Below are 17,493 nucleotides of genomic sequence, written 5' to 3' on the forward strand. Positions count from 1 at the left end.
CGCTATTGACTTTTGAGAAGAAGGGGCAAAGGTTAATTGGCAGATGTTTCTCATATCATAATTAACAATTTATTTCTATGCACTGTAACAAGATTAAGATAATTATCCTCAGAAACAGAAATGTAATGACAAATTACTGGTTTTCATATTGCAGTCAATCTCTTTCATATCAAAATAATCACCATGCCTAGCAGAAGGTGCATCTGCTCAGTTTTGGATAGGAGTATATAATACGAGATTTTGAACTGCCATATGGGAATCCATGAAGCCAACTCAACATGAGAGCAGGAAGTTGCTGGCTACACTTTTCTAGTATAGTTTGGTAGCCAATGGAATCCCAGCTGGGACACCACAGAATGCATTCATCAAGAGAGTAACTTATTGTACTGTACTTTCTTAACTAGGGATGGACGAATAAAATATTTTCACATGGCAGGTGACATTAAGATCATATCGATACACTGTTCTCCTTGATGCCAAAAGCTTCCTATATCTTTTTTTTGTTCATTTACAGTTTTCAGGCACAAAGGTCTGGGTATTGGCAATGTCCAGCTTCCTACAACTTGGGAGGTAGCAGGTGCCTAGAGTACCTAAGGATGGGATAGGCAGGTAAGCAGCCTGCCAGCCAAAGTCCAGGGAGATTAATAGCTTTTCTCACTTTTGAGTTGGCCAGATGTATACCGTGTTTCTCATATTATAAGACATGTCTTATATTTATTTTTTCCTCAAAAAAACACACTATGGCTTATTTTCAAGGGATGTCTTATTTTTTTCCTCCTCCTCCTGCCGTGGCCGGCATTGCTGCTACGCCTATCACTATGTCTTATTTTCGGGGTATGGCTTATATTCCTTGAATGCTTAAAGATCCTGCTATGGCTTATTTTATGGGTATGTCTTAAAATATGAGAAACAGGGTAAGGCCAGCCATATACATGCAAAAGGACAGGCCAAACTCTCTGGGGTCATCTGAGGTCCAATTCCAGAAGGATTCTGTTCCATGGTTTTGAAAACTTCCTTTCTTCTATCCCAGAAACCCAGAGTTAAATGAAGAGGCAATTATACGCAGTCTTGCTACAGGAGAGAAAATGAATAGGGTTCACTAAATGGGACAGTGTGTCCTCTCTCTCTCTCTCTCTCTCTCTCTCTCTCTCTCTCTCTCTCTGTGTGTGTGTGTGTGTGTGTGTGTGTGTGTATGTGTGTGTGTGTAGAGTCAGCCTTTGCTACTTTTTAAACTACTCAAAATACTTCATGAAAGTTCCTGCATTTCAGTGATAGAGCTTGATATTCTCAATCAAGAAGGTATTGTCCAAAATATATCCCATAATGCCTTCAGTATCCCAATTTGTGTGTCAAGTAATTGCTATTTTAAGTTCTTGGAAAATGCAGACTCCCTCCAATGCAAGAGCTTCCATGAGGAAAAGTATCTAAATCTGACACAATAAGTTAGTTTGGGGGTGCGGAGGCATTAAGATTGCTGGAAAAGTGGACTTTGATAGCAATGGCTTCTCTTTCTAACTAGTCATTTTGTAGTTCACATTAACAGACATTTATTATTATTATTTCAGGCTGCAAATACTTTTTATGTTCTGTGCTCCAAAGCTGGAAGAATCTCATTTCATTTTTGTATTTCACCCATTCTCCCTGCATTATCCTTACTTTTTTAGTTTTCCCTTCTTCTGCTGTCAACCCTGTGACAGCAGCACTCACTGAACTCACGACTAACAGCACAAGAGAGACCATATGTGTGGTACAATAAAACAGAAAGCTGCAAGAACAGGAAACTGAAGGGTCTGACAACACAAGGCAGGAGAACCAAATGGGGAATGATGCATAACCAAGCAAAGAGGCAGCAGGGTGGGGGGAGGCAAGGAAGTCAGCATGTGAAATATTACAAAACAAGCTCATGCCATTGAGTTTTTGCTGGAAAAGCTTTGATATGCATTTAAGATTAAGGTACTTGGGGGAGTGGGGATGCTACCACATTCTCTCTCCAGTCAGCATTCCTAGGCTAAGAAGGCCCTCAAAACACCTATCTAAAGCTCCACATTCAATTCACGGCAATTTTAGAGAATATTTTTTCACTATTGGCCAGGCTGCCAGTATTTGACACCTCTGCAAATCATGGAACATAGCCATCACTTCCCTGTCACATAATGACAGGAGTTCAGGTATGACACTTGATCTCTAAAAAACTTTTTTAAAGCCCCGATTGTAAGGGCAGAATAACCAAGATCACCACAAAGAGGACTCCTGGTATATTTGCATTATGTAACATGGGATTTGAATTGACACTCTTGAGCACACTTGTAGAGTTAATATAGCTCTGCTTTTGACCCACATTGGGCAAAAGATTCCTGTATTGCAGGGGGTTGGACTAGATGACCCTCGTGGTCCCTTCCAACTCTATAATTTTATGATTTTATAAAACATGGGCAAGCTAAGTCAGTTGTGCATGAGCGCCATACTGCTTCATGAAGCTTGAGCTCTCCCACTTTTATCTTCCCTTTCTCCGGCAAACCACAAAGCCGCTGGCTTAGCATTTTGTGTGAGTCAGAGCTCGTGATTTCTTCTGCTCCAAACAAACCACATTCTTTAGCCAAGGTTTTTTTTTCTTGCCTTCCTGTTCATGATTTGTTTGGGAGAGACCAACCAAGAAAGCTGGTGCATATGTAACACCAAGTCAGCAGCCACACTGTGGTTTGTTTCCCTGCTGGAGGGAGGAGCAAAATGGGAGCATTGGTGCAAAATGCTTAATTTGCTTTTTTTGTGATTTATAGCTTAGCCATCAAAGATACCGTAACTTTGCTCCTTTGGCCAACCCTGCTATTGGTGTCATGAATGGGCAAACTGTTAGTGATCTGATTTATTGTAATTAGTTTTAATGTATTATTACTGCATTTATTTATTTTTTACGGGGGGGGGGGGGGGAGATGCTTGCAAGGTAAGATGTCTTAGGTGCCAAATAAGTATAGAGCACTAAGTATATTGACTTGAGGGGGCAGGCTTGCTGTTTGCTCCTCCATCTCAGTCAGTGAAATGTATTGGGACAGTTCTATTCCCTTCTAAATGACCACTCTTACTTCTACACCACCTGCTTCTTTTACTTTCCTTGGAGCCTCTTCCAAGGAACCAGCAAACAACCATATTTATGGTTTTCCTTAAAACCACTGCCAAAGCTTGTACACATGAGACATTATGAGAAGATGCTTTGGGGCACTGCTTTAAAAAGTCTATAGACAACATTAATGGGGCCCCAAATCACCAATATGAAAAGAAAAACAGTGAAGCAGATAAATCCTAGAAACCTCAACTAACCATATGCTCCATTGCAATTTTCAGTTAAAGCAATTCTCTCATCCCCATTTTTTAATATCTATTATTCTTACCGAGGTGAAGACATTATGAAAGATGTTATGAAAAGTAAGCAGGACTGCATTGCAATGTACTGATTCATATGATGATTCATTTCTAAAAGCAAATGAAAACACAACCCAGAAACACTCTGTGCTTTAATTGTTCCTGTAATATACATCTGGATATTCTTCATCAGAAGCATTTTAAGGATGTCTTGAGGAGATTTGCTACAGTTAGCTTGTAAATAAATCTGATATTCCTTCTTCAACTTGGAGTTACTTTAAAAACTGGTTACAAAACATAAGAACAACAGCTTGTGAGGGGGAATGTTAGATTGCAATTCAGACCTCTTTGTTTTTATTTCAGCCTTAAACTATCTCGGTTTCTAGGAACCAGATACCTTATTTTGTATCCAAACAAGAGTCTGCATGCATATGTGCCCCTTATAGAGGCGCAAATGATCAGTGAAGCACATGGGAAGTAAGTGCTAGACATAAAGTAAAATGCAATTTAAGGCTGGAGAGAGCCACCTACAGCCTATACAGTGAACAGAATTGTCTGTTAAAAAAACATTTTTTTATTTTTATGGGACGGGGCCCAAATTTGCTTAATTATAAATAAATAAATAAATCATTGCAACCTTTCTTGACACGTGAAAGACAAAACTCTTACCGTTTCCTTTGGAATTTGTGACTGGCTTTGTTCAGTACTCTAGAAGAAGCGGGGACAAAAATTAAAATAAGAATAAGGGTAGAAAAGACACTTGCCAACGATTAAGAAGAGGACTATCAAGGGGTTTACGGTAGTTCTCAAATGGAGCATAGGCCAGGAGATCAGAGCTACACAAAACACATTGTGAAAAATCCCAAAAGCCCACAGGTGACACTTTATATGCCAGTTCTGAGAGACTGGGACAAGTGCCTCCTTGTGCCTCCTTGAGTGGCAGGATGCAGCTGTGACAATGTTTAAAACATTCTGTACTAACTTAATGGATGTTATTCTCTTTCAGTTGATATTTTGTTGTTTGTAGCTTTGAGAACACTGTCCAACCATCCTTTCAGTTGATATAATGTGTCCTTAAAAGAGGTTCCCACCCTTACACAGCGTAATATGCCAAGATCAGGGACTTTGCAAGCCAGACCCAATTCTCGGTTCCATTACAGCACTCCATTCAAGGAGGAAACTACTTGCTTGCTTTCCACCCCACTTACTCATCTCACTCAGCCTCCATTATTTTAGGCAAAAGGCCCCTGACCAGGTACACTGGCCTGGCAACTAATCAATTATACCATTGACCTGCATGCTGATTTAACAGTTTACCTGCTTTCAAACCTACTCAGTCCCTATTTTGCTTCCCCCCTTCCTGCCTAGCCCACCTGGACTTGCATGACCTCTTATTGGTGCACAGGGTTGTATCCAAAGCTAGTTCATAGAACTAGCATTCCATTAAACTCAGTGGTTCACAATAACAAGTATGGTAATTCAGAATGCTTGGCATTGGAGCATCTTATTGGTGGCAATGTAAGGTTATTTAAAAAGCTTGGATAATGATACATAATGATTTGAAGAATATGCTTAAAATAACCTTTGTCAAAAAAACATTGGGCTTAAAGGACTGAATGTTTTTAAAGAGCAAAAGAATCTCCTCCTGTTTCTGATAGCAGTTGCTTGGCCACGATCATACCAGAATATGAAAAAGAAGAAGCCCCCACCAAAGAAGATAAAGATGATCTGAATTGAAGATATTATGGACATGCATGAACAAATGTAAAAAAAAAAAGAACCAAGAAGGGAAGTGGAAGGAATTCAAGGGATTTTGGAAATCCCATGTATGGGAGTTGTTATGTGATGGGTTGTTGTTGTTGTTGTTGTTGTTGTTGTTGTTGTTGTTTTAAAAATAATAATAAAACAGCATAAAAAAGAGAATACAAGTGAGGAGAATTTACAGCATGCAAATAATGTATTTCCTTAAACATTTTATCCCTTCTGTGCACACACAGAATGATGCATTTTACAGTTCCTGCCCATCAAGCCATATTAATGTGCTTCAGAGCCATTAGGCAAACACAACTCTCCTTTGAGAGGCAATTTTAATTAATCTCCTGCACAGAGACAAAAGCAACCAAAGCTCATCTAGAGGGAATAACTTGTTAAAGCCAACTGTGGTTGACAAAAGACAGAGAACAGAGCCAAGAACTCCTTAATCCCTAAAATCAAGAGGAGAACAAAGCAAAAATGAAGAGGGGGGGGGGAGATTTTGTTGGTGGCACAACAAAACATGTATAATGAAACTTGCCTGCAATCTCTCAAATTCTTGATCAGAAGCAAAATAGTGCTTTTTTCACATGAACTCCTTAACCATATTGGCCACTTGGGTCTAAATGAATACAGCTACAAGTTGGCAAAATGATGATGGGGAAAGAGAAACTGAGTCAACCGCAGCGAATAAGAACTGACGTCTTGGAAGAGTGTTTCCATTTATTAGTGTAAACCACTCTACAATTGTTTTCATATCAAGCCTGCCATTTAGGTCTAGGCTTTACGAGGTAACTGTATCCTAAGTGTGCATGGGATCTTTCCAGTATAATCCACATTGTGCTATTTTGCAAGTTGAGTGAGAGACCATGTCTGATCACCTGTGATCAGAGATCTGCAGATCTGGTTGCCACTTTGTTACTGGGGCAAGTGAAACGTGCTACTATTAGTGTCACAAATTCCATAGACGTGTTATGGAAGGGATGGTTGGATCCTGACAAATAATGGAATTGGCAGAGGGATGTTCTGCCCTATGACATCGGATAGTCCAAGGCAGATACCTCCTGCTGTGGAGTTGCCCCGGTGCCTCTTCTGTCAGTGAGGAGCTGCATCCAAAGGAGAAGGCAACTGAAAATAAATCAGATGCTGAGTGCCACCTCTGCCTCCAAGGACATGGGGATGCCAGCATGATGAAAGCTTGTGGGACCACCCACTTAATGAGTGCCTGTTTGCTTGCCCAGTGCCCGGTGCTGTGTCTGCCTTGTCCTTTAAAAGGAAGGCGCAGAGGACGTGTTGCTTGTTGGATCAACTTCTTAGCTTGAGCTTATACCTCCTTTTTATTTATTTCATAAAATTTTATATACACCTCAAAGCAGTTTATGTACCTGCTGCATCTTGTAACCTGAACCTTGCCTGAATGGTGGATTAAAACTTTTGGCAGAAACCAAACTGGTAGTTAGAGTCCTTCCTGCAGTGAGGACCAGGACCATTAGTATATAAATCCCTTAAAAGCTTGGGACCAGTTAACTTGAAGGCTCAGCTTACTGGAATTCACCCAGGACCTGCTCAGGAGAGAGTGGACTCTTGTTCACTTGAAGTTATTCACTGAGGCTGCATGGCTATGACAGGGGTGTTGGTGTTGCATCCAGCATTGCAGACTGAGTAGGCAGTTGAACCAGTTGGCCCCCAAGTTCCCTTTCAATTCTCTATTAACAACCCATTTAAGAGTTTTCACCTGTTCCAGAAGAAGCAGGATGTTTTCACACGGTAGCCTATCTTTGAGAGTAAACACACTCCTGTGGCTTCAGTATCTATCCTACATGCAAATACAAAAGGCCATGCCTCTCCTAAATAGTTCATTCACACTAAGGATTTGTCCATTGCTACCATCTCCCATCTCCTAGCAGTTCGAAAGCACGTCAAAGTGCAAGTAGATAAATAGGTACTGCTACAGCAGGAAGGTAAACGGCGTTTCCGTGTGCTGCTCTGGTTCACCAGAAGCGGCTTTGTCATGCTGGCCACATGACCTGGAAGCTGTACACCAGCTCCCTCGGCCAGTAACACAAGATGAGTGCCGCAACCCCAGAGTTGGTCACGACTGGACCTAATGGTCAGGGGTCCCTCCAAAGTAGAATATACCCTGCTCTACCATCCCCTATGCTGAAATGCAGACTTCATCACAATCACTCCTATCTTTCCACAAGTCCCCACATCATGACTCATTAACCCTTTTGAATTATTTGGTAGTGATGGTAGTTGGTGGCAGGGAAGTTTCACTGAAGTGTGTCAAGTGAGAGGGGTGCTGGGAAATATAGCATATAATCTAATTGGCAATCATGGACTCACAAGAGGGCTTTTGAAGGTGCTGGGGTCTGCAGGGGGAAGGTAAATCAGAAACAATCCACCCCCTTCTCTTCGATTATCAGACGTTCCTGCTGGGTCAAAAGTCCAGTTGTGCATGCAAGGGCACCAACTGGTCTCCATCTGTAGATTTCTTGGGTACCTATGTCCTTGGCATGAATACTAGTGCCATGGAAATTTGCATTTCCTAAATTCCCTATCACCTAGGATACTCCTTTTGCAGCATTCAATACACCAAAGAGAGATAGAGACCTGTGTTCTGATATTTAGAAGAACTTAAAGGGGGAGTAGAGGGAGAAAGATTATTATAACTTTAGTCGCATCATTGCTTGAAGCCTTGAGTAAAGACAACTGGAATAGGAATGTAGGACGCTGCCTTATACCAAGTCAGACCAATTGTCTATCCTGTCTGGCAGTGGCTCTCCTGGATTTCAGGCAGGGTTTTCTCCCAGCTCTAACTGGAGATGCTGAAATACTGAACAATGATTTGGTCCAAAATAAGGCAGCTTTATACAATCAACATTTGCTACACCCACAAAGGCAATTATTGTGGAAACATTTGTGCACAGTCTATATACTATGAAAATTTTCTTTAAGATACATTGTACAACAGGGATTCTCTGAATTGCCTTGCTAAATTAATAACTGTGGGGTGTCTCTCCCATGGAGCTATAGTATTAGAAACAACCACATTTTTGCCCTTACAGATTATTCATTTCCAAACCACAGCATTCATACATCCTGTTCTAGATTAATTGTAAATGCTCTGAGACCGGGGTGGGTGGGGGTGGGGATGTTCATGTAGTGTGACAAACAGCAAGCTTTCCAACAGGGACACAAAAGTGCAAAAGACAGAGAATAATCAGTTGTCTATAGGCACTCAAGCAAAGTACATGCAACAGTTTATAATCTGCATTTGCTGTCACCCATGATTTGAAAACATTAGTTCCCATATTAATGTGGAAATCCAATTTCCCTGGGTCTGCTAAAAGGAAATGTCCTTGTGAAATGCAACAGAAGCTTATTTTCCTGTGCTCCACTTCAAGCCGCACATGTTTGACAGCAGGTCTTCACATTATTTGCTCATATTCACCTAATGTGCCTTAGCCACTTTAAAAAAAATAAAAATAAAATACGCACCAGTTCTCTTGGATGGAATGCTTCTTCCTGGCGGAAAATGATAAGGCTTACACTCCCTCCCATCCTGGTGCTTCTCAGCAGGGAAACAACTTCTTCTTGGGTTTTTCCTGTTAAATCAACTCCATTTACCTGCAATGGGGGGGGGAGGGAAAGGATTTTGAATTACCCAGTGTGCAGCAGGTGAAGATTGTTGTGATAAACCAGAGCAGCACAGTATCCTGGTTCACCCATAATGTTAAACTGTGGTTTGTTAAACTATTACTTATTAAACCATGGCTTTAATGCTATATTAACTATGGTTAAAAGATGCTTGTTAATCAAGTTTGCAGTTGGTTTATGAACTTTGATTAACATTGTTTTAAGTTTATTTGCAGTCAATCAAAAGAAAGAAACCGGTTTACAAATGAACAGTAAATTTCTATTACAGGGGTACCTCCGGTTACAAACTTAATTCATTCTGGAGGTCTGTTATGAACCCCAAACCGTTCTTAACGTAAAGCACGCTTTCGCTAATGGTGCCTCCCACTGCCGCTGCGCAGCCGCATGACTCCCACTCGCACACCAGAGCAAAGTTCGCAACCAGGAGCATCTACTTCCGGGTTAGCGGAGCTAACCGAAGCGTTCATAAGGAGGAAGATACGTAACCCAAGGTTCCACTGTACATAATCGGACAAAGCATACAGATGTCATAAAGTTCCTAATAATGTGTAAGGGTCTGCGTTATCTTGTACCTTATTACAGTAATAAATTTTAAAACACTCAATTTTTCTACAAAAGGTTATCCAATTTTCTAGGTGAAAAGCAACACACACACACACACACACACACACGTTCTCAAGGCTTGGCTGCTCTCACTTGTGCTTTTAACTCTTCAGTGGCCTAACAAACAAGATCTAAGTGACAGTTCTGCTGTAACTATGATTCATTAACTATGGTTTATGTTAACCATAGTTTAGTCTTTTGCACAAACCAGGACAGCGTAAGCTAGAACTAGGTGACATATTTTATCTTAGGGAAAAGTCATGCCTGTGTTTGGGGCTGAAATTTGGAGAAAGCCCAGCTGCACACAACACAGGGGGGGAAACCGCAGGATTATTCCTGAGCAGCAAATACAGATACAGAGCCCTGCAATGTTTGTTCAGGCAGGCAGAAATAGAACAGCATTGTGGCAACTCCAGCTCTGCTTTTTAATTCACCCCTCTCCCCATTCTTCTCTCTCTCACTCTCTCTGGGGGCAGTGTGAACAGCCATTGTGTTCCCCTATCAACAAGAGCAATTAGTGGAGAGTGGCACTGCCATGGACCTGGCCTCCAGGCACCAGTGTTGCTGCCACATGCCAGGGCAGTGTATTGTTGAGGTTGGGCAGATGCTGGCACGTTAGCAGAACCAATCAAGCAGTGCTGCCGGTGTGACCACATTGCTCTATCCTCACTGCTCTTTCACACCAGTATATGGCAAGAAGGCAGTGCCAGTCCACAGTGGTGCCCTTCCCTGCCAGCCACTTCTGCCTACTGCCATAGTTTGTGATGCACTCAGAAGCTGCTACACTTGTAAACAGCCTGAAAGGCACTTACATTGGTAAACATTGGGAGCCACGTTCAGAAGCAGCACAAATAAGTTATTTGTGCAGAGCAATTGCGTGGTTTGTTCATGGCATTTAAATAGTAATACACACAAGTCTTTAAAAATCAGCATTTTATAACACATGAGAACACTACTCCTGCACAGGCCCAGGCAATGGTGATGCAATTCCAAAGGCAACACAACCACAGAACTGATCTAGATATGATCTGGGTGCCTGAATTTGGAAAACAAATTACAACTCTGCAAATAACATCCCCATACGAATTGGATGCCAAATAAGTGTGCTTGCTTGTCTGCAATATATCCAAGCACACCCAGGAGCATGTGAAGCCCTGACAGATAAGTGAAACTGGGATACTGAATTGAAACTGACCAGACGTGATAGAAAACATCAGGGAGGCTTTCGTTTGTAAGGAAGTAGCAGAGTTAAGAAAGCAAGATGCTCAGTTAGTAGAAAGCCACAAAATAAATGTGGGTAGAAGTCAGCATAATGAACATACAGGCATCAGAAAATGCTAAAATATACAGCTGAAGAAGAAGCAGAGGAAGGGGGTGGAGCTTGAGATCCACTGGCATTTATCTGTGAGAACTTGCTGCGGGCAAGTGATATCCCAGGAGATTCACTGAGGACAAGTAATGTCCCAGGAAAGCAAACATGGTTCTTTGTTGTGGCTGCTGCTGAAAAGTGTAACAGAAAACCCTGAAAATTACAAAGAACCAGTCACCTTGACTTCAGTGCTCAGCAAGCTATTATAACAGCAATCAAAGAGGCAACAAGAAGCTGTCAGGCTAAGCTTATTTTCACCTTTGTATAAAAAAAGGAAGAAACTACTTTAGAAGAGAAGTGCTATGCACTGGAAGTAACTATCTTTACTTCAGTAAAAGTGATGGCAATATTCAGTAGTATGGATTATGAGCCATGTGGATCATCTAGATCACGGGTGTCAGACCCAAGGCCCGCGGGCCAAATGCGGCCCGCGAGACCTCGCCATGCGGCCCGCGAGACCTCGTCATGTGGCCTAGAGCGCCAGAATGCAGGGGGCGCTGAGCAGCCCGCCCGCCGCCCGCTGCCGCCACTGCCACCGCCGCCGCCGCCCTGTGCTGCCTGGGGCCGACTCCCGCGTCTGCAGGGGGGCGTAGTTGGCCCCCTGCACCAGCCCCTCCCCGCCGCCGCATCATACCCTCTGCCAGCCAATAGGGCTCAGGGGGGCGGAGTCCAGCTGCAGCGGGAGAATTTCTCTTTGCTGGGCTTCCGGCGAGGCATCACGGCGCGCGCCACGGAGCTCCTGAGGGCAGCCAGCGTGTTCGCGCTGCCCAAAGGGCTCCTAAGCCACTGAGACCGCCGCCGCGTGAGTGCCGGGGGTTCCTGTTGGACCCCCCCCCAGCTGAACAGAGAGAGAGAGAGAGAGATCGACCCTACTGCGCAAGTGCCATTCATTTCCATGGGAGTTCGCCCTGCAAAGCCCCCTGAAATGAATGGCGGCGACAAGAGTGGGTCGTTTCCTGAGCCATTGAGCAAGGTTAGTGGCCGCTGGAGACGCAGGGAGGGAGGGAGGGAGGCTCTCAGAAGCAGCCGGAGCCCACCCGGGCAGATTAACCCTTGGGCTGCTGGGTACCATCAGCTCATTCACCCGCTGCCTTTCTTCCGCTGCTTTCGAGAGAAGTCCGGTTAGGCGGCAAGGCTGGAGTTGCAGGCTGATGCAAAGGAAGGGGCTTGAGGAGCTGGGGACGGGGAAAGAGATCTCTGCTGGCACCAGAGAGGGATGGCTGGTCGGGCAGTTTCAGCTCACGGAGGATTGTTTTCTGTTTGAGAAGTGGGGAGGCTATTGACAGGGAAGCGAGCGCTCACTTTCCCTCTGGAGAGCTCAACAGCTGCTCTCGGGCTGGCAGCGCCTTGAAATCAATTTTAAAGAGAGGGAAAGGGGAGGAGAACAAGCGGGGATGGATGGAAAGAAGGCGGGAGGGAGGGAGGGAGAGAGAGGAGGGAGGGAGGGAGAGAAGGAGGGAGGGAGGGAGGGAGGGGAGGAGGACAAGCCGGGAGCCTCTGAGGGGGAGAGCGAGAGAGCTAGGAGACAACGGGGAGCAGCCGCTTTGCAGCCGCCTCAAGATCTCACATCTATACACTCTCCGATCGATGGCAAGGAGGGATAATATTTGTCAGCTGCAGTCCTCCCCCACCTTTTCCATTCTAACCCAAGAAGGGAGGGAGCTAATGTCTAAGAGGCATTTCCTCTCGGTTCCAAAAACAAAACAAGAATTAGCCCATTATAAAAGAGGAGAGAAGAACCCCGCAAGCGAGTAAAATCTAGTCAGAAAAGTTTTAAAAAAAGTTAATGCCTTGTGTTTGCCACATGTGTAATAAACAGTGTTTGGCAATATTTGTATGTTTTTTTAAAAAATTACTCTCTGTTACCAAAAATCATTTTTCAATAAATTGTACAATAATTGTACATTTGAATACCTACTTGCCATTATTCTGACTATGTTTTTGCTTTCAGAGCTAGTTATTACTTACATTATTACAAAAAACAGTAATAATTGAATGCAGTGACAATAATTTATAATAATAAAGAGTGGACACATAGTCCTACAGATACAACCGGCCCTTTGAGGGTGAGCAAACTGCTGATGCGGCCCCCCGATGAATTTGAGTTTGACACCCCTGATCTAGATAATAGAATTGTAGAGTTGAGATGGACTTGGATGGCTGTAGAAGAGGATTAGACAAATGCATGGAGGATAAGGCTCTCAGTGGCTACTAGTCACAATGGATATGTTCTGCCTCCACTGTTGGAAGCAGTTTGCCTCTGAATACCAGTTGCTGGGAATCACAAGTGGGAGAGCAGTGCTGACCTCAGATCCTACTTGTAGGTTTCCCATAGGCATCTATTTGGCTCCTGGCAGAACAGGATGGTGGACTAGATGAACCTTTGGCCTGCTCTTCTTAGGTGGGGCTAACATAAGGCAGTAGCCCAGCTTAGTTCAGTTGGTAGAGCATGAGACTCAATGTAAGACTGAATACTCATTATTCCACCCACCCCCTCATTTTTTTGTATGTTGTTTAGGAACATTATGTGACATGAGAGATTTTCCAAAGTCTAAATGGTCATACATCAAGGAAACCTAAAATACACACTTTTCAGCTGCTGGGCAGCAGTGTCAAGCTGCATAGCTCCTGCGGTTTATTCCAACTCTAAGCTCTCAATATGAAGGCAATGGAGTAGTGAAAGCATCATGAGTTCATAATGTGACAACAGTATTAGAGGACTGCATTAGGAACTGTTGTATTTTCCCTTACAGATCATAAAGCAAAGTGGCAGGCTCTCTGGAGCAGTACAAAATCTATAGTGAAAATACAGAGAGAAATGTGTAAATGCATTTCCCACTTTTTGCTTAAACATTCTTAAATAGAATAGCGTGGGAGGAGGCTGCCATTTCTTATCCCTCCTTAGAAATTACAAAAGAAATGGAGCATACAGGATATGCTTGGCCACTAAAAAGAAGCAGAAGAGGGCTTTGCATGACATTAGCAGGGTAATTTTATTAACCCTCACAGTCTTTCAGCACCATATTCCTCCTCGGCCTCACTTATCAGGAGCGTTTTACATGTTAGACTGCAAACTTTGTTTAGGAAAGACGTGTTCATAACTTTGCATCATTCTGAGAAGAAAGTGAGTAAATAATGGGCATGGCAGTTAGGAATAATTTTTCTACGCAGCATGAGTACCAGCACAAATCAGGAATTAAAAAAAAAAACCTATGAAGGGACAGCAAGTCCTTATGTTTCTTCATGTCTCATGTTTTGTCGCTGCTTGTATATTTAACTGATATATATTTGTAGCACAAACGCTCTATGATAATACTCCCAAAATGGTGTTCCTATCTTGTCTATCTGTACCGAAAGGAAGAGAAAGGTCAAAATTTAGAGACCTGCAGAGGTGCCTGAAAAAACTGAGTCTGACATGGTTTCTTCTCAGGCTTTTTGACAGAAGGCAGAGCCTTCTTCTTATCCCTGGTCTCTACTAAGTGGACTCCCAGTGATTCCTCAAAGAGTTTGGACCATAAGCCTTAAGAAAAGTTTCAAAATCATTGGGGGAGCTCTCCATACTCACCCCCATCTGACCCAGAGAATCACTAGGGGCCCCTTGCCTGGATCCTCTGAGCGAGTGTGCATAGACCCCCCCTCCTCTGCACCGTCACCATGAGGGGAAAGTTAAAAATTCTGGGTGTGCAGCTGCACCGAAAAATGCAGTAAGGCCTAACATGACTTCACCCACTGTTGTGTTTGTTCAAAACTCCCAATTAATCGCTGAGGCCTAAGGTAGATGCCCAACTCAGCCCAATGAGGCAGGGCGTGAGCACAGAGAACGTGAAAGCCACTAAACCCCCAGATGCAGCAGTCAGGTTTCAAGCGGTTGGGGCCTCCAGAAAAGCTGCTGAGGAGAAATATAAAATGGCACTGCTGCTCTCCAAAACGGGGTGGGAAATGCAAGCTCCTGGCTCTGTTGCTTCTGTGACATCCTTAGATGACTGTCTGGCAATCAGGCCCGGAACCCTATTACATTCTCCCCTTTCCCAGAATGGCAGGGAAGGAGAGAAAATATGATGAAAAACAAAGGGGGGTAATGGAAAACAAAAACTAAAGAGAGAGACAAGTGCTTCTCACAGGGAGAGATGCGAAGACCCAACTGCGCCTAGCAACAGGCAATGTCTGTCTAAAGAAATGGGATTACTCCCACCCCACCCCCCACCCCAGAGAGGACACAAGAATCTGAAGACCCTGCCTGTGTCCAGCAGGGGGAGTTATCCTTATCAGGAATGTCGCCCCCTCCATCTGGTAAAAAATGCTTTGGAAAAATGCAACTGTTTAATTAGCCAAGGTTTCTCATATCTGTCTGCCTAGAGAGATAACAAATGGAGTTGAAGAAATGAGTGAAATTCACACCATTGATGAATTTCCAGTGCAAATTTCATTGAAAGCATTGGTCAGCCTCAGGAAATTTGTGAAGAAAACAACAACTAGGATCTCACTTCCAGGATCTGAGGAACAGTTCTTTCACAGATCAGTGAGAAAGAAGGTATTCTGAATCAACTAAAGACCATCCATTCTTACTTCCCTTTCCTCTCATTGCTTCCTCACTTTTCTCCCGTTTCTGTTGCTCAATTTGAGACTGTGATTTCTAATCTACACATTCCAATAGAATTGCCCATATCCTCCTCCTTTGTTTTGACTGTATATTTATCCCCACAAGACAAAAACTCGGATGAGGTTAAAGCAGGGAACAATTCACTGGGGGAAAGGTAGAAACATTATCTGAAGCCAAACAATTACAAAACTCATTAAACTAAAAAAATAACCTTGCAAGAGCTCCAAATATGTTAAATATACACTATTCAAGAAATCGAAACAATTCTAGGTCTTTCCTATAGCAATATCAGATAATAAAATTAGCATTAGGAAAAATGTATTGCAATCTTACATTCTCCCCTTCCAATTTTATTAGATTTCTATATTTTTACCCTTTGGTGCAGTACTTTTGTACATACTAATTATTATTAGCTACACTCATTCAGTCAAGAAGTTGTAATAAATTTAACAATTTACTTAAGTTACATACTTTTTATCTACACAGATTTCCCATAAACCCTCTGCTTCCTACATTCTGATGTCTATGTACCAGCTTCCTGTACTTTTCCAGTCTCATGCTAGTACCGGTACATATGTATGTTCCCAAAGGACTGGCACCAAGCATCGCAACAAAGGCAGATCTAGGGGCGCAAAGCTTATGAGGTGTCGTAACTATGACATCCCACAGAAGGTGAAAGGCTTGGGGGAGCCAGATTTTGGCATTGCACAGGGTGCCACTGAAATTTGAGGTGCCAAGTTCTGTTACTGATCCCAATACCCCTTATATGCATGTCTGATGCTGCACTCTTCATTCTTTAATATGGAGCAGGCAGGGACATCTCAAATTCGTGTGACAATATAGAGCAGCCAGCACCAACCTGGGGCCCTCTAAATGCTTTGGACTTTAACTCCCATCAGCCGCAGCCCACATGGCTGTGACAGTTAGGACTGATGGGAGTTGTAGTCCAAAAATCTGATGTTGTATAGACAGGAAAAACCCATCTGCTCTATGTCAGTATGAATATATTTTTCTGAAAAGGCTGAAATGAATCACCCTTTAGGGAGAATACCGTTGCAGGTGGCGGGGAGACAAAGAAAGAATAAGTTACATAACTGTATAGATTTATATTGGAAATGCAGCCTTATGCCTTATCCCAAATAACTTGTGATACCACACTGTTCATTTTGTTTACCAGAATAGAGCCACACACACACACACACACACACACACACACACACAAACCCCTTAAGCACACGAACAAAGCAATAGATGCCGTATCCAATTATTCTCTCCCAAGTCAAAACTGAGGCATCCAACAAAATAACAAACTTTCAAGATGAGACTGCTTTTTGCAAAGCTGCTGCCTGGAATATGAGTGTTTATTAGTATTGTTATTCAGAAAGCGCGAAGACCAGAAGACAATGCCCTGGGAAACTACCAGCAGAGCAGTAGAAAATTCATTGAAATGATATACAAAAGCAGGCAATCTGCTGAAAGGACTAATAGAACTCCCTAACAGCTTTGCAACATTTCATCACCTCAATGAGTCGGTCACCAGCCTTTAATCTTCCATCTTGAATAGCTGCACCTCTTGGTAGGATGTTTTTCACGTAAATAGGAGCTGAGCCGCCAATTGGAACATCTCTAGAAGTGATGCTAAATCCTAGGCCTTCTGTACCTGCAAAAATGATTTTAAAATGCTGTAAGTTTCCCAAGTCCATCTGTGTGTGCTTATATATCTATATCTATATATCTATTCACATCAAACATCACTCTATTATACCATGAGTACAATTAAATTCACAGTTATTTGCATGCAATGCACATAACACAGAGAGACTTGCACAAATATGGTGTAAATTTTAATCTGTTTTAGTATTTTAACTTCTTGTAAGTGTTAATATACAGTTGTACAGTACCTTGGTTCATGAACAGAATGCATTCCGGGAGTCTGTTCGACACCCAGAATGGTTCAGAAACCAAGCTGTGGCTTCCGATTGGCTGCAGGGGCATCTGCAGCCAATCAGAAGCCGTGGAAGCCACGCCAGACATTCAGCTTCTGAAAATCGTTTAAAAAACGGAACACTCACTGAAACGTACAAGTGCTGAAGCATTCAGCAACCAAGGTATGACTGTATTGTATTTTTGTAATTTTATGGTTTTAGGTAAA

At 42.9% G+C, this 17,493-nt stretch overlaps 1 protein-coding gene across 1 annotated transcript in view; it reads right to left on the minus strand.

Annotated features, from left to right (window-relative positions):
* Positions 1-17,493, minus strand: part of PARD3 (par-3 family cell polarity regulator) — a 561,410-nt gene that overhangs the window by 221,652 nt on the left and 322,265 nt on the right. The window contains exons 10-12 of the mRNA XM_035129013.3: positions 16,862-17,001; positions 8,611-8,739; positions 4,027-4,065 (exon numbers count right to left, since the gene is read on the minus strand). Coding sequence (XP_034984904.1) covers positions 4,027-4,065; positions 8,611-8,739; positions 16,862-17,001 — 308 coding nt within the window. The remainder of the gene's footprint in view (positions 1-4,026; positions 4,066-8,610; positions 8,740-16,861; positions 17,002-17,493) is intronic.

This window comes from Zootoca vivipara, chromosome 11 (genome assembly GCF_965207765.1).
Source record: "Zootoca vivipara chromosome 11, rZooViv2.hap1.1, whole genome shotgun sequence".
Lineage (NCBI taxonomy): Eukaryota > Metazoa > Chordata > Lepidosauria > Squamata > Lacertidae > Zootoca > Zootoca vivipara.